The 23364-nt window shown below is 37.3% G+C and overlaps 1 protein-coding gene across 7 annotated transcripts in view; it reads right to left on the reverse strand.

The window, feature by feature from the left end:
- The window catches only part of ERC1 (ELKS/RAB6-interacting/CAST family member 1), a 486124-nt gene that overhangs the window by 298801 nt on the left and 163959 nt on the right, over window positions 1-23364 (reverse strand). For all 7 annotated transcript variants that reach the window (XM_045554665.1, XM_045554663.1, XM_045554660.1 and 4 more), the window contains 4 exons: window positions 23102-23239; window positions 21735-21875; window positions 20750-20890; window positions 10413-10606 (listed from right to left, as the gene is read on the reverse strand). In XM_045554665.1, coding sequence (XP_045410621.1) covers window positions 10413-10606; window positions 20750-20890; window positions 21735-21875; window positions 23102-23239 — 614 coding nt within the window. The remainder of the gene's footprint in view (window positions 1-10412; window positions 10607-20749; window positions 20891-21734; window positions 21876-23101; window positions 23240-23364) is intronic.

A 23364-nucleotide genomic window follows, 5' to 3' on the forward strand; every position in this document is an offset into this window, starting at 1 on the left:
ATGGGGTTATAAAAGTTCAGGTTATATATATTGCCCATGTCCCCCCATCCCCCTGAGTCTGAACTTCAAACGTGTCCATTCCCCAGACAGTGCCATTTTTTAAACACAGACCATTCTCCCTCAAGCAAGAACACACATTCTATAATTCCTCACAGCCACCAGCAGCCCCAGTCATCTCCCTTCCACTCCAGCCACACGAAGAGATGCTGTACTTCTTGGACCGAAGATGCAAACCCAGACACTTAGAACTAAGGAACTCCTTCTCTCAGCAACCATTCTCCTCCTGAATTATATAGCAGCTTATGTCAAAGCTACATACAGCTTAATTTCTATATGGCAGAGCTCTGAAGACATTAAGCTGAGTATCAATTCAGGATTTCTTTAAGAAAAATATTTACAAATGTGAGGACTAAATATCAAGTGGCATAGTGTAACATTTTTAGGTTACACTATGCCATAGGTATCTCAATATGTGACAGTAACATAAAAGAAAGCCATTTTCCCAATGAAAAGATGAAAAAAAAACCTTTTTAGGTCAACCTAAATAAACTCAGGATGTAGGTAAAACAGTCAAATAACTATAAATAGTAATAGATTCATTTGGTTACATACACATTTAAAATGGAGTATATGAAAAATAATGCTAAATTAGAGATACTACTTTCTTCTACTACCACACTCAAGAAAATGATTTTATTCATTCTCTTTGAATGCATCCTCAACATCAATTCACCAAGGCTAGATGATGCACCATTACTTTACATATCACTAACAAAGAAAATTATACCATGCCACTACTTGTACATGTATCCAAATTTCAGAGATGTTATAATGTAAAAATAAAGTTAGAATTGGCATTTCATGTAACGAATAGAGGAAAGAGAAAGTTACCTATACTTTTGTTTAATCTACAGATCTAAAAGTAATTCTACTGAATTACAGTAAATTGTATAAGAATACTTTATGCATATTTCATGCACGTGAATTTACTTATACTTTTACATAAGGAAAAGAATGTATAAACATATTATGTACATATATACATGTATAAAATTATGAACATATAAAAGAAATGAATATAAAAATATTTTCGATATAACTACCAAGTTATAAGAAACTACTGAATCTCCATCTCTTTAATTTCTGAAGGGTCTTCAGAAATAGGTCATGAGAAGATAAGGAGATATGGGATGATTAGATAGTGGAATGAGAAAAAAGCACTATCTTTTTTTTTCACACACACACATACTTATACATATATAGGTCCTTCAATAATGTATAGTTACAGGACAGAATATGACAGGTACTATAGGAAAAGCACAAATAAAGGGATGAGAGGTTACTACCAAAAAGTCAAGTTGTTTTTTTTTTTTCCAAAAAGGTAACATTTAAAAGGGGTCAGATTCACACAAATAAATGTAAAGAAAATTTTAGTTAAAAAGAAAAGAACAAAAGGCCGATAAGGAAAAAGCATTGCTCTCCTAATTTTGACTTCTCTTTTCAAAGAAAACAGTTAATTCTTCTAACACCATCAAACCAAAAATTGGAAATACCATTCCATAAACTAGTTAAAGTTTGCCAAAACATTTTAGGAGAAATGTGAAAATAAAAATATCTCCATTTTCATTACATAAAATTTTAGGCACTAGCAAAGTCTTTAAAAGAAAACAGGCCAGGTACACTGGCTCATGCCTGTAATCCTAGCACTTTGGGAGGCAGAGGTAGGACGACTGCTCGAGGCCAGGAGTTCAAAACCAGCCTGAGCAACACAGTGAGACCCCATCCCTACAAAAAATAGAAAAATTAGCTGGGTGTGGTGGTGAGCACCTGTAGTCCTAGCTACTCGGGAGGCTAAGGCAGGAGGATCGCTTAAACCCAGGCATTCAAAATTGTAGTGAGTGATGACGACGCCACTCTAGCCCAGGCAAAAAAAAAAAAAAAGAAAGAAAAAAAAAAAAGAAAAAGAAAATAAGGGACTCAAAAGGCCATAACTGGCCGGGCACAGTGGCTCACGCCTGTAATCCTAGCACTCTGGGAGGCTGAGGTGGGCGGATCATTTGAGCTCAGGAGTTTGAGACCAGCCTGAGCAAAAGTGAGACTTCATCTCTACTAAAAAAAAAAAATAGAAAGAAATTAGCTGGACAACTAAAAAAAACAAAACAAACAAACAAAAAATATATATATATAAAAATTAGCCAGGCATGGTGGCGCATGCCTGTCGTCCCAGCTACCCAGGAGGCTGAGGCAGGAAGATTGCTTGAGTCCAGGAGTTTGAGGTTGCTGTGAGCTAGGCTGATGCCACGGCACTCTAGCCCAGGCAACATAGTGAGACTCTGTCTCAAAAAAAAAAAAAAAAAAAAAAAGGCCATAATCTTAAGGTTATGTTAAGTTGAAGCCACACAACTAACTTCCCTAATTTTGCAAAATGCCACCAGAAAAGTTCTCGTTCTCTTACACATACACACATGCAAATAACACTCCCAGATTAAAAATCACTATTTAGCATGATAGGAAATGACTCCATTCTTTGTGTCCAAGCTAAGTTCAGTATGTTGGTCAGTATGTTGATCTTCAGAAGTATGGATATCTCTCACAAAGGTAAAGTTAAAAGTTACTGCTTTAGCAGTTCAGACAGTTAATTCAGGGGCTAACTACCTTGGGTCTAAGTTCTGAGCAAATTGGGAACATCTTTGCTTTAAAAAAATCACCTAAAATAGCCCAAATCTTATGAATAGATCATATCCATTTTTTAAACAAAGCCAACTGTTTATAAGTCAGAATGTAGTTCCTTTAAAAACATTATAAATACAGGTTAGGTTTTCTTGCTAATCTATAAAATTCAAGTTTAATTGGGATATAAAAGCCTAGAACTAATAGTTCTAGATGAGGTCTGGAAAAGATGGTTAAAAAGTAGATAAAATTAATACCACAAAGTAGTAAAACAAAGTTTCCTCCATTATAACTACTCAAAGGTTGGTCCAAGAATTTTATATATGTAAGAATGACAAAACTGATCTCTAGTTCTCCTGTCTTCCTCAGAACAGTCATGGCAGTCAAACATCCTGGCTATCCTTCTCCATTCTGTATCTCTACCTACCCTAGATTTCAAGGACCTGAAATTAGCAGTCTAAAATCCAAAATCACTTCTACCCAAACAATCTCCCATGCTACTATCATTTAATATTGGCTTCAGAAATTAAAAGACTAAAGACTTAAGAGTCCAAAGGTCAACAAGTCCCTTCTCTATGATACTCCCGTATCCTGTGGCGCATATTAATTGGGATGGCCAGCCCCTGTGGTACGTTAAGTGTTACCTTCCAGGAGAGCTCAGCCAGACCTTATGGAGTTGAAACCCCATCACTGAAATTTCCAGCTATTGGACAAGTTGTGGAAGAATGCCAGTGCTAGCATCATCTATAAAAGAAACTACAATAGCTGCTGTATTGCTGGAGTCTTAGTCTCCTGGGGCCAGAAGCATCCCTTTAATTGAGTTCAGACTGACAGAAGTACTAAGAGTCACACATGGAAAAACTGGCACCTGGCTGCAAAGCAACCCACACGCCAGTTACAAAGTACCCGTCCTATAAGAGGACATTCCAGCATGTAGGAAAACTTTAGCCTCAGCCAGACTCCCACGTGAACTGCCGCTCAATCATCTAGCTGTCTATATCCTCCCCTTCTAGGAGGTGGGGTCATTAATGAAAAATGAACACAGAAGGTTCGTAAGGAGAAATGGAAGAAGAGACAGAATTGTTAGGCACAACTCTGTTACCATCTACTTATATGATACAGGACGAGTCATTTAACCTCTCTGGGCCTAAGCCTCCTAATGTGTATAACAAAAATCTATAAAAGAACCCTTTCCAAAAATAAACAACAAAAAAAGTATGATGTAAGAAATGGTAGCTAAAATTAACAAATATAACTATTAAACAAATCACATTAAAATTTTTGGATATCTTTCTCATAAAGACAATTATCTACCTGATTCAAAATATATCCCCCTTTAAACTCGTTGCCTGTTTGGGGGCAGAAATCTGCTCTTTGTGCCTATTCCGAAAGATGAAGGGGTAAGATTTATTCCAGGCATTTGGGTAAAGGTTGGGCTAAGGGCAGAGACGAAGACGAAGAGGATGAAAACAAAGGAAACACAGAACTGAAACCTGTGTGGACATATCTGAAAATAATGGCATAGTAGAATCATCTATGACTGGTTTAACTGGTACACTCAAATTACTGCCTTATTTGCAAAGAACAAAAATGGGCATAAGTGAGGAAATCATTCCTGGTTTGGGGAAGTAATTAAAACAGCAGGGAAATTATTTTTTGATTTGGAAAGTATTAGGTAGACAAAGGGACCTCAACTTTGGTCAGGGTCCCTATGTTGCTTCTGCTTTTAGTAGCTTTGATCCTTCTCTGACTTATCAAAAACATTTAACTCTTTTCAAAATGATTGCTTCTACTATAGGAAAAAAAGAGGAAGAAATATGTAATGAGCCCTATCCATTTCAATGCATTTGGCTCAAAATAAAAGAAAATCCTGATTCAAACTGGTTTAAACGGTAAGAAATCATACTACCTCACATAACAAGAAGTCTAGAGGTAGTTTCAGGAATAGCCTATTTGGGTTCTAGTTCTGATTTTCTAGGGTTTTCTTGACTCTGTCACCCTCTGGATGCTGGCTTCATCTTAGTCTGGCAGAAAGTGGCTGCAATAATTCTGGGCATCATATCAGACATGAAAATGTCCAGGAGAAAGGGGTCACCTATCTTCTCACAAGTCTTTCTCTTAAGAAAATCATTTCCAGAAGCCTCCCTGTGGTCTTTCCCTCAAACCACTCACACATTATATGCTCAATGCATAACTAGTCACTGGAAAAGAGAATGCTATTATCCTGACTGGCTTAAATGAACCAGAATCTTCTGGAGCTGGGGATGTAGGGAATTACACACACTCAGGGTTGTGCTAGAATACAAGGGAAAATGGCCGTTTGGCTAGCACAATCTATTCTATTCTGAACTTCAAACAAAAAAGGAAAGCAGAAAACTAAATGCTAAGGCAAAAGGAGGGAGCTGAAGCACAATGTACAAAATTAATTTAAAAAGTGGTTCTCAGATCTGTGCTGCCTGGGGCTAGGGATGGGAAGAGATTCGCTGCAAAGGAACCAGAGGGATCTTTTGTGGGTGAAGGAAATGATCTATATCTTGATTGTGGTGATGGTTACACAGGTGTATGCATTTATTAAATCTCAAACAATAAGCTTAAAATGGGTGTATCTTATTTTATGCAAATTATACCTTAATAAAGCTGTTGGGTTTCAGGTGCTTTAAGGACTTCTGCGGATTCCTTACAGAGAACCTCCTTCCAAGTGTCTGCTCAAACATCACTGTATGAAAGGGGTCTGAAAGGGGTCTTTTCTGACTACCCCATAAATTATCCCTCTGCTAAATTTCAAAATACACCTCAAAATAAACTCTGTATCCATTAAAATCTCAGTTCTTATATTCCCCCAAATCAGGAAATGTAGTAAATTCACATTTTCTATTAATTCTTTAGCTTACACAATAATAGACTCTATTATTCTTTAGATCATTAACAATTCCTAACTTTGATAAACCAAAGGCAATCCTTGATATCTAACTCATATGAAAATTAGAAGACGGTTGCCATTCTCTAAATATAAAAATTTCTGAATAGCATGCTGAATCTAATCAAAATAAATCTCATATTAGAGTAAAACTGAGAATTTCTGCTGCAAACACTAAACTCTGAATTCATTCCTCATTTTGGTATTAGAAAAAAGGTAATAAAGCAAATAAAAAACAACAAAATTATAAGGCATAATATAATATGCGGCAGGGAGGACAATGCTCCCAGTGTCGTGCCACAGCATGGGTGTTTAGCCGAGAGGCACAGCGTGAGGGAAAGAGCAGCCAATAAACAATTCTTTCTGGAGTCTGAAAAAATACTATTAGGATTCTATCAGTCTCCAGTATTCTTCTCTTTAAATATTTTAAACACTATGCCAAAGAAAAGCCTAATCATTATTAATCTAAACAGAAACTCTAATATGCTCACGTTAGGAGAGAGATTCTCAATTACCTTCAGGGCTCCTGAGGCTAATCTATCTACTTATATAAAGACATTTCCAGTCTGGTTTGGTTGTTTGTCTTATCTAGACTCTCCAGAACTGCCAGATGACGCCTTTCTTGAAGTATTAACTTGGCTAGGTATTCAGTCAAACTCTAATCTAGATGTTGCTGTGAAGGTATTTTGCTGATATAATTAAAGCCTCTAATCAGTCTGAGTAAGGGAGTTTACCCTAGATAATCGGAGTAGGCATAACTGAATCTTTTGGAAGTTCTTTAAAAAGGGCTAAGAAAGGAAATTCTCCCTGTGGCTCACAGCTTTGGCTGGTGCCCGAAGCAGTTCCCTTCTGCTCAGGCCCCTTCCTGACAGCCTGCCATGAGGATCTCAGGCTGGCCAAGCCGGCCCACAGTCACGCGAGACATTCCTTGTAAAAAGTCTCTTAATGTATATACATACATTTGTCTCTGTGTGTATAATATATCTCCTTCTAGTTCTGCTTCTCTCACTGAATTCTAACTGACATGCACCACAGTATGGAATATGAATTTAGAAGTAGCAGTTCTTAGATTTAGTTAGGAAAACATTTTATATTTGCAGATGTATAGGTTGGCTTACCTAATCCTCCTTTTAAAATTGCCGTAGGTTAAGAGAGTAGTGTAACACTAAATCATCTTTTGACAGGAACTACTATTTTCTGTAAGAGCCAACATGGGAAGGGACTATTTGTTTATTTCTCTAGACCACAAAGAGTAGGTCTGGGAACCCTTCATGTTACAACCTAAACCTTTTAAAATTGAAGATCCTCACATAAGAAATACTATGAAACGCAAAGAATACTGTGCATTTTCTTGAGTTCAATTATTTTAACCATCTGCTTTTATTTTTGCACTTAGAAGGTTACTGAACACCCGTAAGAAATGAATTCTATGTGCTGAATTACAGTATGGCACCACAGTTACATCAGTTAAGGGGCTGCTTGAAGGGCATTCTAGCCTAAGAACCAGCACATAAAAGACGGACTAAAGCAAAGACTAAAACAATGACAACTAGCAATATCAGAACTTCACCAGAGTGAACACAGAGTGATTTTATCCGAAAGCCTGGTACCCAAGAGGGACAGTTCCACTTGACATATAACTGGCTGTACTTTAATTCTGATCAAGCAAAATTCCCAGCAAGCCCCAGCAGCAGCAGAACAGCAATAGCAATTCACTCCAGCACAAGACTGTAGCCTTACATAACACTCACTTTCCCAGGAAGTCCCAAACAAACCCCCCTGATGGTACAGGGACAGAAACCTGGCATGGAGGGTGCAATCTTTGAGAGACTGGCTTTCTGAGAAACAGCATGGCCAAGGGGCACAGGGAATACACATGTATGAACACACAGACACCAAAAATGCCAATGGAACAGGACCATGATAAGACAAAAAGCAAGGTGACAAAACTCAAATAATAAATTAGACAGAGACAGACACCCACACATAGGAAATAGGGGAATGGCAACAGAAGAAGCAAATGGTTAGTAAGAAACACAGCAGTCACATGCATGCAAATCAGTACTAAATCTGGGGGGAAAAGGTATAATATAACCCCTACGATCTTTGACATAGAATATACTGATTATCTCCTAGAATAAGCAGAGCAGAATAAAGCAGAGCTTTCAAGAGCATAAGTAAAACTAAAATCTATCTTAGTTTCTAAGTAAGCCATAATACTAAAGATAGCCACTTCTGCTTAAGACACTGGGTCAATATAGGACAAAAAAATAAATTACATTGGAGTAGGAAACATTCAAATAACAGTTGCCAGTAAATCTAAAAAGAACATAACTAGCCTTGGCGGAACAGAAAGAAAACAGTTGGAATTTAAAAACCCAATGCTCTTAGCCTCGGCTCAGCCACTGTGTAACTTCAAGAATAACTCCTCCAGCTCTTGGTTTCCTCTCCCATAAAATGCCACAGTCAATCTCTTTCACAAATTCTATGATGCTGCCGTTTATTCAGTATCTTAAACTATGTTGCTGAGTAACAAATTACAAAGCTGGTAGCAAAAACTGAGTTACGAAAGCTGTTTCTTTAATTTCAGTAGCCAAGAAACTGTGTCAAATCCCTGCAGGACCAGAGGACAGAACCCATAGTGCTTTCTCCAGCTTGTAAGAGTTACATTCTGTGGAAAGAGTAGATCATTTACAACTCTTTGTCAAAACGTGAGAAATACAGTGGTTAATAAAAGCTGCTATTTGGTGCACTTTGGATATCAAATATAGACTTTGTCCTATTTCTTACTCCCCTTCAATTCACATCCATTTCCCAAAATCAGTATGGGAGCCAAAAATAAATCAAAAACATTTTTCAAGCAAGCTGCCTGGAATAGCAAGCAATAATTTCACATGCAGATTTCTAATACAAGAAATCAAACCATAGGCTGCTCTCTGTGCCGCCTTTGGCAGGGAAGAGGGCAGTCGCTGGCCAGCTAATAAAGACTAAATTAAAAGAAAAAGAAAAGAAATCAAACCATAAACTGAACTTTCTCAAGGAATTTCTTTTCTGAAATATACTTAGTGGGAAGTCATTAATCAAAAGTATTGTATTTTAACATCTATGCGGTATTGCTGCTGATTTCAGCTGCTGGTTTCAGGCCCGAACAAAAGCAAAGAGAGGTGCGTGTATTCGTGTATGGAAGGGGTGCATATGTGTGCGTGCGTGCGTGCGTGTGTGTGTGTGTGTGTGTTGAAGGGAAGTGTGTGGTGTAAAGAAAAAGACATACAAAAACACACATAAGCTAATCTTGAGGCCTGGTAATTTTTAAATTCTCATTTAAAGAATTATATTCATTTGTCTTGTCCAGAATTAAAGAAACTAAATAGAGTTAATATCAAAACAAGAGCAAACAAGTGAGCAGGTAATGAGCCCATGTTATTTACACTTTCAATACAGCAAAAGAAAACTGTGAGGGACGGACTTTGTTGTTTTGGTTTCTTGAAAATTAAAATTCTATGGGTATAGAATAGGAGAAAATAATAACTTCAGAGGAAAATATCAAGTCTACCAATAGCCCAAAAAATGTAACTTAGTAACAATTTACAGAAGTAATCTAATTCTCAGCCTGTAAGAGCATGAAAGTAAATTATTCCTAAGGATCAGTCCCAAAGGGGCCACATGGATTAGTGACTTCATGGTGTCAGTGTCACTCTTTCTGGCTGTTCAGAAGAATATGGGTAATTAACGAAGTTGTACTGGAAGAGCTGTTTCTATACACTTGTGAATTTATGTTAAATATATGGTATAAAAGATGAAGTCAAGAAACATATGCTTGATGCTTAGAATAAAATATTCTAATGAGAAAAAAAAAAAACCAAAGTTCTAAGAGTTTTCTGGTTGGATCTGCTAAAACACAGCATATTTTGAAGAATTCAAAGTCAGAGCTCCATAAAAATCACATCCAAGTCTCCTAAATTATTCTCAATGTCCCTCCTTCTTCTGATTTTGATCTACGCATTGATGTAATAGCTTGCTTTTCAACAATATAAACTATGAAAAGTCTAAAAATTCATAGCCCAAAGGAGCATCAGCTCAAGAAAAAAGGTCTAAACCAATGATAAAAGACTAACTCCTTACACTTGAGGATCACTTCCTCATTGTTAGAGAAAAAATAATAAAAAGCAAATATCTATTTGTACTCTCTTGATTAGCCAGTAAAAAACTTCAATTTCTTAATGAATACTTCCTTTTTTTTTTTTTTTTGAGACAGAGTCTCGGTCTGTTGCCCGGGCTAGAGTGAGTGCCGTGGCATCAGCCTAGCTCACAGCAACCTCAAACTCCTGGGCTTAAGTGATCCTACTGCCTCAGCCTCCCAGGTAGCTGGGACTACAGGCATGCGCCACCATGCCCGGCTAATTTTTTCTATATATATTTTTAGTTGGCCAGATAATTTCTTTCTATTTTTAGTAGAGACGGGGTCTCGCTCTTGCTCAGGCTGGTCTCGAACTCCTGACCTCAAGCGATCATCCCGCCTCGGCCTCCCAGAGTGCTAGGATTACAGGAGTGAGCCACCACGCCCGGCCAGTACTTCCTTTTTTGCCAATCAATGATGTTGAAGTCCATAGCTTCCCAATTTATTCCTATTCCATGTTGCCTTTTATTAATAGATACTGCAACAAAGAATTTACACTGACTTAGAACAAAAAGTAGATAATAAAGAAATATCAAGCACTCAGGAACCTAAATCCAGAGGCAGCTATATCGAAAAAGTATACCCCCCCAAAGTACACAGTTTTACTTTTTTAACCTTGCAAGTCCCATTCAGCTTTCCTCTCCTTACCTTTCCAACTCAGCTATCTTCTTGTCTTTGTCATTCTTCTCATTTTCCACCTCCTTCAAGATTTCCAAGAGGCGGTCAACTTCTGCCTGGGCCTTGCCAGATTCATCTTTGTAGCTGGCGATCTCTCTCTCCAATTGCTGTATTCGGTCACTCATTTCTGGACTGGCTCTGGCTTCCAATGTTGCCTCATGTGCCTACAAAGAAAAATGTTCCAATTCCATCAGATATACATAGAGCAGCAATGGGCAAACAACGTCCCAAAGAACTATTTATATTCCAATTTAAATAGAGTATTATCAAATATCTAACAGCCAGTCTTCAATTTATAAGGTTTTATCTGCTTAAGTACTACGTAAATAAAAGATTAGTAATAAATGGAGAATTATATTAGAGTCCAAATGGATTCGTTTTTTAAACCAAAATATCTCTAGATATTTATCATTAGGCCAAAAATCATTGCTTCTCAGCCTTTTGGCTAAGATCAAGAGTATGACAAAAACCATTATAACCCAAGAGATGCTCCAGAGTTTACTGAGACATACTAACAAGCCACTGGACTGCGACTGATCTCTCCAAGATAATATCAAAGGCACCTCCCGGGACTCACTGCTGATCTCCTACAGCCAGCACGGGTGCCGAGACCCAGTTCCACTAGACCCCGACTTCCATTTCCGTCTCCTGTACTGCTGCTTTGCCAAACGTGTGACGCCTGCAGCCCTGAGTATCTAGAGTCCCACAGACACTGCAATGGGATGCCATAAGCTAGCTTAAGAAAATGGCTACCACCACTTATAAGGCAATATGAGACAGACAAATGAAGTCAGAAATCAGGAACCACACTTAGAACTGAGAAAAGAATTTTTTTATTCAGGATCTTGTTATAAAAGTGAACTAATATCATCAATGCATTTTGGAATACAAAGCAGTTCTTTCAATAATTAAAAACCAATTTTCAAGTCCTTCATTTTCCTCCTGAATCTCTAAAGCCATTCATGTATTGCTGAGCCTAAGAATACTGAGTTATAGAAATGCCCCCTGTATTTTTGGAGACAAGATTTGATTTCAGAAGTCAAATAAGGCTTTGCCTTAAAGAAAAAATAAATGTGTTAGTTCAAAAGCTGCCTCGCCTCAGGAAGGCGTCTCATTGGTCAGTAACAGCTGCACTTCAAAGAGACAGCTGTAAACTGGGTCTATGGTTCTCACCTGTTTTGAAAGACAAGACAGGCTTAACCTAGGGCCATAGGTTGCCAGAGCTGACCAAGAAAGACCCCCGGAGATGAGAGCTGATCAAATAGATATGCTAATGCCCAAGCCGAGCCCAGACGGAACCATGCGGTTAAACTAATTAACACAAAGCACAGCTCATGTTGACTTCTGAGATCCTCTCTGTCTCCAAGAACACAATCACCGGAGCTAAGATGTCTCTGTTTTTTGCTAAAGTAATAGCCTTATCATAAAACTTAGAAGTTTTCCCTAAGAAGATTTTGTAACTCATTGTTCACCTAGATAGAGTTAGTTGAAGGATCTGCAGTAGCCTTTTAGAAGACTGTGACCCTAAACCAAACTGCCTGTTAGTATGTGAACGTGAGCCTGTCATCTACCCTATAAAATACCTGTGTGGAGTTTCAGTCTTTGATATATTTCCACGGGAAGAAATATATCCAACCGGACACCCTCCTTTTATCTATTTTCATAAACCTTTACTTTATAAACTATATCTTTGGCTCTGCGTATTATTATTATTATTCTTTTATTTCTGTTTCCTACTATTTTTTCATCCTTTGCGATGACCCCGCCTGAGAGACCTGATCGGAAGAGAAAACCTCTTTGCTGGGAGCGTAGCTGACTCCCCGCCATGTATAATATATTTAATGAGAAGGCAAAGGCCAAGATGTTTTTTCTTATTCAACAGATAAGAGAAAATATTTAGTCCCTGAAAATGGTTTGAAAAAATATTAAAGGGGCAAACACATATTCTCAGGAAACATTAACACTTTGGAAAGCTCTGAAGCAAAGTACCTCAAGTAAATAAATGGGAAATGTTTATGTAAACTGAGCTAAAGGCTTTGTGAAAGTGACAGCTATACTTTTAAGATAAGTCCTTTACCAAGTTCATTTGTGTTGAAATTTTCACATGTGGTGAAAATTATTTTATCTGTCTTAGCTACTGGCTTCCTCAACCTTTAACTTTGACATACTTGTGAAGTGTATTTTCAGAAACAAAAACTATACAAGTTTGGAAGGTAAAAAGAGATCACTGTTCTTCATTAAGTGTTGTCCAATGTCTAAAATCAGTTGTTTCACATTGTTTTGTCACTTTCTGACTTAGTAAGGGTAGGACGGAAATTCCTGTAGCAGTTAATTCTTCAAAGGCAGGAAAATGGGATACTTTTTTTCTTTTTTTAGAGACAGGGTCTCACTCTGTCACCCAGGCTGGAACGCAGTGGTGTGATCACAGCTCACTGCAGCCTTGAACTCCTGGGCTCAAGTAATCTTCCTGCCAGAGTGTCCCAAATAGCTGGGGCTACAGGCACATGCCACTGTACCCAGCTATAAATGCTTTTAAAATAAAATATATCTAACAGGGAGAGAGGAAAGAGGAGAGTATGAGAAGTTTCAAGATCAGGAGATATTTTATAGAAAGCTGACCACATTTATACACAAAGAGGGAGGAAAACAGCAAAGAAGAAGAGACTGAAGATGCAATCACAAGCAGGAGTAACTGAGAAACTTCCCAGTATCCACAAAGAAAGGAGGTGATGAAATAGGCAACAGCAGTGGACTTGGACTGGGCACACAGAAGATGACTGTGTAAACAAACTTGAAGGCCAGCTGATATTCAGTGTTCTTGAGATAACTCTGATTTCTAATAATTTATTATAAATATATTACTTATAATGCCATAAATACAACTACTGCATGTTAGTGTTCTGGGTCTCACACATGCTGGTGAGTCCTTACTTTGAGGTCTCAGCTCTTCATGACTCTGACTGAGATTAGTTTTCTTTGACTTGAGCGTCCGTCACACTCTGTGATTGGCTATAATTACCTGCTTGAGCCTCTATGTTCCCTAACAAACACTATAAATTCTATGAGGCCAAGGGACAGGTCTGTCTTGTCCACCACTATATCCTCAGTACCCAGAACGGTAACTGACATAAAGTAGAAACTCAATTATTTGTTGAAAAAATGAGTATGCACAAAGCACAGGGCTAGTTTCTGTTTGATTTTAAATAGCCCATAGGCCATAGTAGGAAAAGAAGAATGACTGGGAAGAAGAGAAAATAATCAGTAATTAAATATAAGCCCAAGGTTAAATGTAGCCCACAGGATGATCAAGAATATTGAATGATGCAGGTGCAGTGGCTCAGACCTGTAATCCTAGCACTTTGGGAGACTTAGGTGGGAGGATCGCTTGAGGCCATGAGTTCAAGACCAGTAAGACATAGTGAGACCTTGTCTCTACAAAAAAACGAAAAAATTAGCTGGACATGGTGGCATGCACCTGTAGTCCCAGCTACTCAGAAGGCTGAGGCAGGGGGATCGCTTGAGTCCAGGAGTTTGAGGTTGCAGTGAGCTATGATCACACCACTGCACCCCAGCCTGGGTGACAGAGTGAGACCCTGTCTCTTAAAAAAACTCAATAAATAAAATAACAATCTTTTAAGATAAGATAAATCTAACTCCTAAGTTAGGAGGAAAAAAAAAATCAAAGATATCATGTGTCTTCCCTTACTACATATAACAAATTCTGTATCAGAGTAGTTTAAATCTAAACTCTTGCTAAGTTAATTTGGGATTTAAAATGAAATTCTAAGAATACTAAACCACTTTAAAGACCTTTGCAACTTCATAAAAACTAATATAAACTCTAAAAGAAAAGTTACTTTTCAAATCAGTGTTATAACCATTTCTTTAAAATAGATTTCTAAGTTGTGGAATATCACATTTAATTCAAGATGTAAACATGTCTTGTGTCCATAGAATTACCTGTCACAGTATCAGTATGACAGATATTTTCAGGATTAAGGTGTTAAATTTCATGGCTTCATTCTCCTCTCCTCTTTTCTACTCCTTAAATTCTAATTGTCCATCAACCTGTATTTTAAAAATGTAGATATTTTATACACTTTGCTTTTAGAATATAAGGAGGTCAAGACCATTCACAAGCAAAAGCTACAAACTTTAGTGAAATAACAAAATTTGTATAAAATGTCACCTTTGGCCAAGAAAAGTTGACTTAACAATGAACAACCTCCTTAAAGTATTTTAGCCAAAGGTTAAGCTCTTCATCCTCAGGCACTATTCTACTAGAAATGGCCTTTTACATTATTAAAATCTCAGTGTGCATACACTGGAGGCAAAGATTCTGTTCTTTTGCATTTTATACATGTCACACTAAAACATGTATGATTACAGAATGATGCACATAACCATATCCTTGTAGAAACCAACATTTTCACAGTATAATCTATTTAATGAGAAGGTAAAGGCCTTATTCAATAAACAATAAAATATATTTAGTTCCTTAAAATGGTTTGAACAAAATATTAAACGGGGAGTCAGGTGTGCTGGCTCATGCCTACAACCCTAGAACTTGGGGAAGCCAAGGCAGGAGGATCACTTGAAGCCAGGAGTTTTGAACCAGCCTGCAAAAACATAGTGAGACTCCCATCTCCACAAATAATATAAAAATTAGCCAGGTATGGTGGCGTGCACTGTAGTCCCAGCTACTTGGGAGGCTGAGGGAGGAGGATTGCTTGAGCCCAGGAGTTTGAGGTTGCTGTGAGCTAGGCTGACGCTATGACACTCTAGCCCGGGCAACAGAGCAAGACTCTGTCTCCAAAAAAAAAGTCACAACATGGGCCAGGCACGGTGGCTGACATCTGTAATCCTAGCACTCTGGGAGGCCGACGCAGGTGGATCATTTGAGCTCAGAAGCAGAAATCAGACTGAGCAAGAGTGAGACACTGTCTCTACTAAAAATAGAAATAACTTAGCTGGACAACTAAAAATATATGTAGAAAAAATTAGCCGGGCATGGTGGCACATGCCTATAATCCTAGCATTCTGGGAGGCAGAGGTGGGAGGATCACTTGAGGTCAGGAGTTCGAGACCAGCCTGAGCAAAAATGAGACCCTTGTCTCTACTAAAAAAATAGAAAGAAATTATATGGACAACTAAAAACATATAGAGAAAAATTAGCCGGGCATGGTGGCGCATGCCTGTAGTCCCAGCTACTGGGGAGGCTGAGGCAGGAGGATCGCTTAAGCCCAGGAGTTTGAGGTTGCTGTGAGCTAGGCTGACACCATGGCACTCTAGCCCGGGCAACAGAGTGAGACTCTGTCTCAAAAAAAAAGAAAAAGTCACAACATGGTAGAAACAAAGGGAAAGAGCAGCAACCCTGAAGGAATTAACCCACTAAGAATAACACAAAGCAAAAACAACAGAAATGCAAACCTCTCCCAAAGTTTGGGGGAGAATTTTGTCATACAAAAACCTTTCTACTTTGCATTCACCCCAATATACATCAGAAAGGAATCACCTAAAAATGAAAAGCTGGAGGTCCTATTTGAGGAAGGGAAACATGAGAAGGTTAAGTGTTTCACTCTTCCACAGGGTAGTGAAAAGTCATTCATGCAAAATACGGAAAAAACTATTAGCCAGGACTTCGGAGCAACACCATGTCAGGCCAGTCAGAGGCGTGGGGGAGTGGCTCGACACTATTTCAGGATGCCAAAGGGAGAGAGAAGGGGAAGGGAGAAAGCAAGAAAGAAAAGTAGATGAAACAGTTTACGAGTAGGATAATCGCAAGAAAAAGAAAAGTTAACAATTTAAAGATATGGTTTAAAAAAAGCTTCAATTAAAAAAATCAGAATCTAGAAATAAATATTTTATTTCAAACAAAAAAGAATTTAGCATTTAAAATAATTCTGATAACTCAGAAGTTGAGTTTCAACTCTATCTGATGCTGAAGACATAGAATACCAAAATTCAGTATAGAATATAAATTCTTAAGTTATAAATAGATAAAAAATGACATAAATTATCATTACCTCAAGACCAGTCATTTCCCACTCTAAACAAAACAGAGAAGAAATTTACTTTGAAAATTTGAATGAAAACCACAGCCTTTTGAATAAATATAAATTAGAACACTAATATTACACCAGTCATGGTGTTCAGTGTTAGGTTTGCTCAGGGTGGAAACCTGGAAAGTATGTACAGGATAGAAGGCGGTTAATGGAAAACTTAGACAGTGATCATAAGGCCCATGAAACATCAGCCGCAGGAATCAGGAGAGTCCAGAGGTTGTAACTCTAACTGACCACAGACAGTTGTATCGACACAGGGGTCCCAAGAAACCGGTTGTTTGAAAAGGATTTATTACAGCGGCTGTTCTGGCCCAGTTGCTTACTGCCCCTGGCAAAACCCTCTGTAAAACCCAAGGCTCTCGCCTTCCTCAGGGTGGATGCTCTTTTTGGCCTCCACGCATTTGCACCCAGATGCTCAAATAAATAGCATTTTGCTACACCTGAGGCTTCGTGTGTCTCCCTCTTGGCTCCAGACCTACCTAACATTCAGGAAGAAGAAAATATGCCAAATAGTACTTCATGTAAATCTACAAACAAGGTACAAAGCACTAAAAGACTGCTAATACAAAAGGTGAAGATAATAAAATTCTAGGCATAATAAGTTGCTAAGAAGAATTAAAAAGTAAATTAGCATGGCACAGTGGCTCACACCTGTAATCCCAGCACTTTGGGAGGCCAAGGTGGGAGAATCACTGAGGTCATGAGTTTGAGACCAGCCTGCACACCACAGCAAGACCTAGAATTCCCTAGAATGACACAGAATATGAAATAGGATATTTAACAGTTGTTCTGAGTCTCACATTTTATTATCTTTTATATCAACCTTAAATTAGAAAACATGCTCTCATTTATTCTAAGAAAAACCTTTTATAAAGCAAAGTTGTTTCCTTCTTTCCAACAGAGGCAATTTCCAATAAAATTCCAATAGAAATACTGAGTTTAGAAACACTTTTATAACATGGTAAAATATTCAAGTTCATTTGACCTATAGCTGAACTGAGAAAGCTGTACAAGACAGATGTATTGTTAATTCATAGACCTCTAATGATCCATTCTCAAATTCCTAGGGTTAACTTCATTTCATAAATATTTACGTGTTAATTAAGAAAACTAAATCTGATTCGTAAATAAAAACCATTTTTATTTTATTATTACTTTGGATTTTATTCCAAATGGCAAAATTCATGTAAATATCTTTCTAAAATAATAATGAGTAGGTACGACTCATTCAGTTCTAACATGCAGAGATTAGAAGTCATCACTCCTTTCCTTACAACAAGAAAAAGCTAAACAAACTGAAAACCAAGTGTGGGGGAAAAAAGGTGATAAATTCCTGTGAATATCACAGCCAGGGATAGGAGCTTGTAAAAGACTGAGATAATCATAAGATTATAGAACTCTCACCCTCCCCTCCACGTTACCACCACACCAAAAGGCTCCAGCATAGTAACAGTGGATTACAGCTGAAAGAGCTGCAAGACAGACTCTCTGTGAAGAGGGAAGCCCAGAGTCAAAAGGAGAGACAATGACACCAGAAGAATGTGAAGTCTCTGGCACCTACAGCAAACAATAAATACCACCCAACTTCTAGCCAGGTTACCAAAACAAACAAACAAAATCTTACAATATAGTCCTTTTTATCTCAGTTCCTATTCTCTGATATATCATGTTCAGCTTTCAACAAAAAATTACAAGGCATGCTAAGAAGCAAGAAAAAAATATAGCGTGAAGAGATGGAACAAGTCTTAGAACGAGACTCATACTTGCCATAGATGTTGGAACTATTAGCCTGGGAATTTAAAATAACTGTGATTAATATGTTAAGGGCTCTAACGTTAAAAGTATACAGCATCCAAGAATAGTGGGGTAATGAAAGCAGAGAGGTGGAATCTCTAATAAAGAATCAAAAGGAAATGCTATAAATCAAAAACACATAAAAAAATGAAGAATGCATTTGATGAGCCCATCAGTAGATTGGACACAGGTAAAGAATTAGTGAGCTTGAACACAGGTCAATAGAAAATTATCAAACTGAAATGCAAAGGAAAAAAAGAAAGAAAAACACAGCACAGAACATTCAAGAATTGTGAGGTAATTTCAAAAGATGCAACATACACAACTGGGATACCAGAAGGAAAAGAGAGGAGCAGAAGAAATATTTCACATCATAATGGCTGAGAATTTTCCAAAATTGATGGCACACATTGTACCAGGAGACACAGAACATCAAGCAGGATAAATAGCAAAAAAATCTGCACTTAGGCACGTCATATTCAAACTACAAGAAGACAAAAGACATCTTACCTAGAGAGGAACAATGTTAAGAATTACAAGTGACTTCTCATCAGAAACCACATGAGCAAAGAGAGAATAGAGCGAAATATTACAGTGTTGGGGGTCAGTGACATCACCCGGAATTCTAGATCTAGCGTAATTATCCTTCAATACTAAAGGAGAAATAAAGGCTTCTCCAGACAAACAAAAACTGAGTAATTCACTGCCAGGAGACGAACCCAGCAAAAAATGTTAGAAGTTTTTCAAGGAGAAGGGAAATGATACAGGTTAGAAACTCAGAGATATATATATATATAAAGAAAGGAAGAAAATTGGACAAGGAATAAATGAAGCTAAAAGTCCATCTTTCATTTCTCTTAGTCTTAAATAATCTAAAAGATAACCATTCAAGTAACAATAGTAACACTGTATTGGGCAATAATAGCATTTGGGTAAATGAAATGAATGATAACAATGTCATAAAGGAAGAAAAGAAGGAATTGCAAATACTCTGTTGGTACCTGGACCCGATGTGAAGTGGGATGGTGTTATTTGAAGCAGGACTTAGATTAGCTAAAATGTATGTTGCAAACCCTAGGACAACCACTTAAAATTTTTTTAATAAGTACAATTGATTTGCTAAAACAGGAGAGAAAATGGAATCAAACTAAATGCTCAGTTAAAACCAGAGAAGGCAGAAAAGGAGGGAAAAAAACAATAAAGAACAAATGCAACAAAGAGAAAACTATGACAACCTCCTTCTTGGAGTAGGGCACCGTGGAAGCAGTATAATAGGAAAATACCAGTAACGAATTAAAATGAAAAGGAACAACTTTCCAGAATGAAACATAGGAAAATACGAAAGGAAAAACAGCCATGGGTAGAAAAAAGGTACTAATCAAAGGAGAAGAAAGCTGCCTACCTCCTCTCCCCAAAGAGAACTTTTTCTCATAACTCTCTATATAAAGCCTAAAATATTCCAGACCACATAAATGACCAACTACGAAGTATCAAGATAGATCCAAAATAAAAAGAAAATGTGAGATTGTCATAAATGGGAGTTTAGAATATTAAGGACTAACATTGCTCTTGATCAGTACCACTTGGTTTTGTAACTATAAACACATATAACTTCATGTTTAATATTTAGATGTTAAATGAAAAATCACCTCCACCCTTTGAATGAGAAACAAAAGCCAACTATCAAATCTGAATTGGTTAGAACTGGAATCCTTCATCTCAAAAAAAAAAAGTACTTTCCTATTTATTCAAAAGTAACTTTAAGATACTAGATTTTTTTCCTTTCCTTAGCTTCAAAATATGATTTAAATTTTGGCATTTCCTAAATAAAGGTATCATTTGAAATACACCCAACATATGGAAAGAGAACAAAACTGGAAGTTTCAAGATAGGCTATACCCGTCTGTATTCATTAGTAATCATACAACCTGGATCCAGTTAGTGGAACTCAAAAGTTGCAGTTCCAATTCTCACAGCATTGATAGCTCAGAGGTAATAAATATGAAAGCACTCAGGAAACTAGAAACTGCTATATAAATATTACAGAGGTATAAATCAAAGAAACAGACCGCAAATATCTGCTCCATGTCCTAATATTCACCAATGCAGGTGACTAGCACTGTTACATTATCTCTTTCTAGGAAGTCTGATAATGGAAGAAAAACATCAGGTAATTAAGATTTTTACATTGGGGTCTCATATCTCACCACAGGGAGTTGCATATTTTAATCTTCCTCTAAACTGCCACTTTTCTGCAAGTTTAGGGATTCTCATGAATAAAATAAAGTAGGGTGAGAAAGCAAAGAGAATTAATCGAGTATTATACATGGTATTTGAACTATGGGGGATTATGATTCCACAGTAAGTTATTCCCTATAAACATCCTAGAGTTAGCTACTATGTTCTTATTGAAGGCAAAGCAAGAATATGTGAAAATTTTTCTTTAACCTTTTTCAACTGTGATTCCATTTTCAGACACTCTTCCTTCTTCTGCTCCAAAGCAATTTCTAGTGTCTTAAGCCGTGAGTCCTTTTTCAGTCCTGAGGAAGCCAGGGAAGAAGCATGCTCTTTCAGGTCCAAGAGTGAGGCCTAAAAGAAGCAACACGCACCTAGAATAAATACGAACTATCAACAAAATGGAGCTTTACATTTTTTAATTGATTATCATGGTGGCTTGCAATTTCTTTCCATTACCAAATACTGACATATTTCCATTTCGGTAGTATTCATGAAATATAACACAATATTAGTTCCTAACTAAATAGGATGAATGCCTAAGAAATACCAACTGAACAGAGATTTAAAGAATGCTATCAAAACATACTCATTTTCACAAAATAAATGAAAGCAGATTAAGCTCTGTGACTGTAAGTAGTTAACCTTAGTAGCTATATTAACTTAACTATAAAACATTTTTCCCTTTTAGAAGAGAAACTCTATTAGGAACTTAAATGTCCATAAAAATTCCTGAAGATAACAGAAATCCAGAGAAAGACCCTGAAGCTCACACTTTATCATCTGACCACAGGGCATTAGGCATTTTTGCTGTTTAGGTCCCATTAACAGGACTCCCCAAAAGCAAGATTAAAGTATATTAAAGTCACCTAATTTAATAGCCGTTATGTACTTCAATTGTTGTTATAAGTAAATTTACCTCCTTTTGCATACTCCTTTTGGCTATCACTTTTCTTACCTTTAACATAGTATTTATCCAAATGTAACTGGGCTTCTTAGGACATGAATGACTTAATCTACTATGTCTCTGCAAAGCTTTCTGAAATATCCCTTAAGGTATTTACAAAAATCCTGCTATAAGAATATTTAGAAAATCTTCCAGCAAATGCTTTTTTACATGTGTTATGTAAATACCAACAACATGTACACACAATACAATAATTAAGCAAACAAAATAATTCCACTTTGGTGATATAACCTCTTTCTCTGAGAGGTCGCCTTGTAACAGGCTGACTTTTTCTTTCAAGTCTTTAAGATCTTTTTTGTAGTTATCAATTTCTTCTTGCTTCTCTCGCTCATCTCTGTCCCGCTGCTCCTTTAAGCGCTCAATTGTCCGCTCCTGAAAAGAGAGCACATCAACACATGAGGAAATTCCTTTTCATACTTACATCATAGGACTGTAATTCTGCTTTCAGTTGATAAAATCTCATACTTCTATCCTCTGTTCAAAAGACAATGATAGTTTTTAAAGAATTCATCCTTCCTACCCATCTTCCTGTAACAAGGACCTGGGTTTGTTCTTTGGAACCCCAAGGGTTCTTTTGCCGTAATCTCAACTAGTATTAGATATTGCCAAAATATTCTTTTAGAATATTTCCATTTATTCAATTCCTAAGTAACTAAAAACTTACATAAGTTAACAACTTAACTTTAAAAACTTAAATAACAAATATTTCTTCTTTCTATATAATTTACATGTTGCTTATAAGGCAATGCAAACAGCTCACAACTCATATACCAACAAAAAGGAGAGGGAGGAGATTTGGGTAATGCCTAAAGGAGGGTAAAGAAAAGAGAACATTAAAACTTCTTTCTGTCAACAGATACTCAAAGAGTTTGAAAATTGAGGCAAGTTAAGTATATTTCTGGTACTATTTCTAAATACATTCTGGGATCAAGCCTTGATCCTGACAGGCAGCCTGAAGGATTCTGTGGCTAAGAGACTTACAGAACCGTGACCCTATCACTTTTTTAAAAATCCAATTAAAATGTCCCAAGGAGATTCCCTAAAGCTTCTCTGAAGACAGTAACACTCATCAGGGGTTGGGCCACTTCTTTAGTCAACCACTCCTCAAAAACTAAGTTTGATCATAAAGGCAAAATGAAGCATCAAGGCCAAGACTAGAAAAGTAGAAAGCACATTATATGAATAACTAAAATGCATGGGTGCACCAGGTACCAAAGCAGGACAGTAAAGAAAGACATTATGCATTGCTTCCTGATGGCCGTGCCTGGTATTCCCACATCCCCAAATTCTAGCTGACCATATAAATAAAAAGGAATTTTCTTTTTCTTCAGATGATAGTAAATGTGGAACATATGGCTAATTCTTTAGGAAATTCAGCCACTGCCCTGTAGCATGAAATCCACCTTGCCTAGCAGCAAATGCTTAAATTGGCAACAACCAAATGGATTTTCTTTCTCCTTTACACTATGTATGTCAGCAACAGCACAGAAGGGCTCTTTTCCCTTCTGCCCACAGGGATTTCTTCTGCACGGTACACCCAGCTTCAGATTAAGGAGAAAGCAGGACTGTGCCTGCGACGCATCTGGCCGGTCACGCACCTTCTCTGCAAGGGCCTCCTCCAGAGTCGTCAAGGCAGTGTCAGTGTTGGTCGTGTCGGCCTGCAAGGATTTGACTCGTTCTTTCAAGCTGCTCATCTGCTTTTCCTTATCTCTAAGTTGTTCTTGAAGATTTTCAATCTAAGTGTGCAAAAACATTGAAGAAAAAAAGACATGAAGAAAAATACAATAAGCAAAATTAAAAATCATTTTAAGTTGGAAACAGATAGGTCATGGTTGTCTGTATGTTCTGTAGAAGTAATTTA

This window comes from Lemur catta, chromosome 6 (assembly GCF_020740605.2).
Source record: "Lemur catta isolate mLemCat1 chromosome 6, mLemCat1.pri, whole genome shotgun sequence".
Taxonomy (NCBI): Eukaryota; Metazoa; Chordata; class Mammalia; order Primates; family Lemuridae; genus Lemur; species Lemur catta.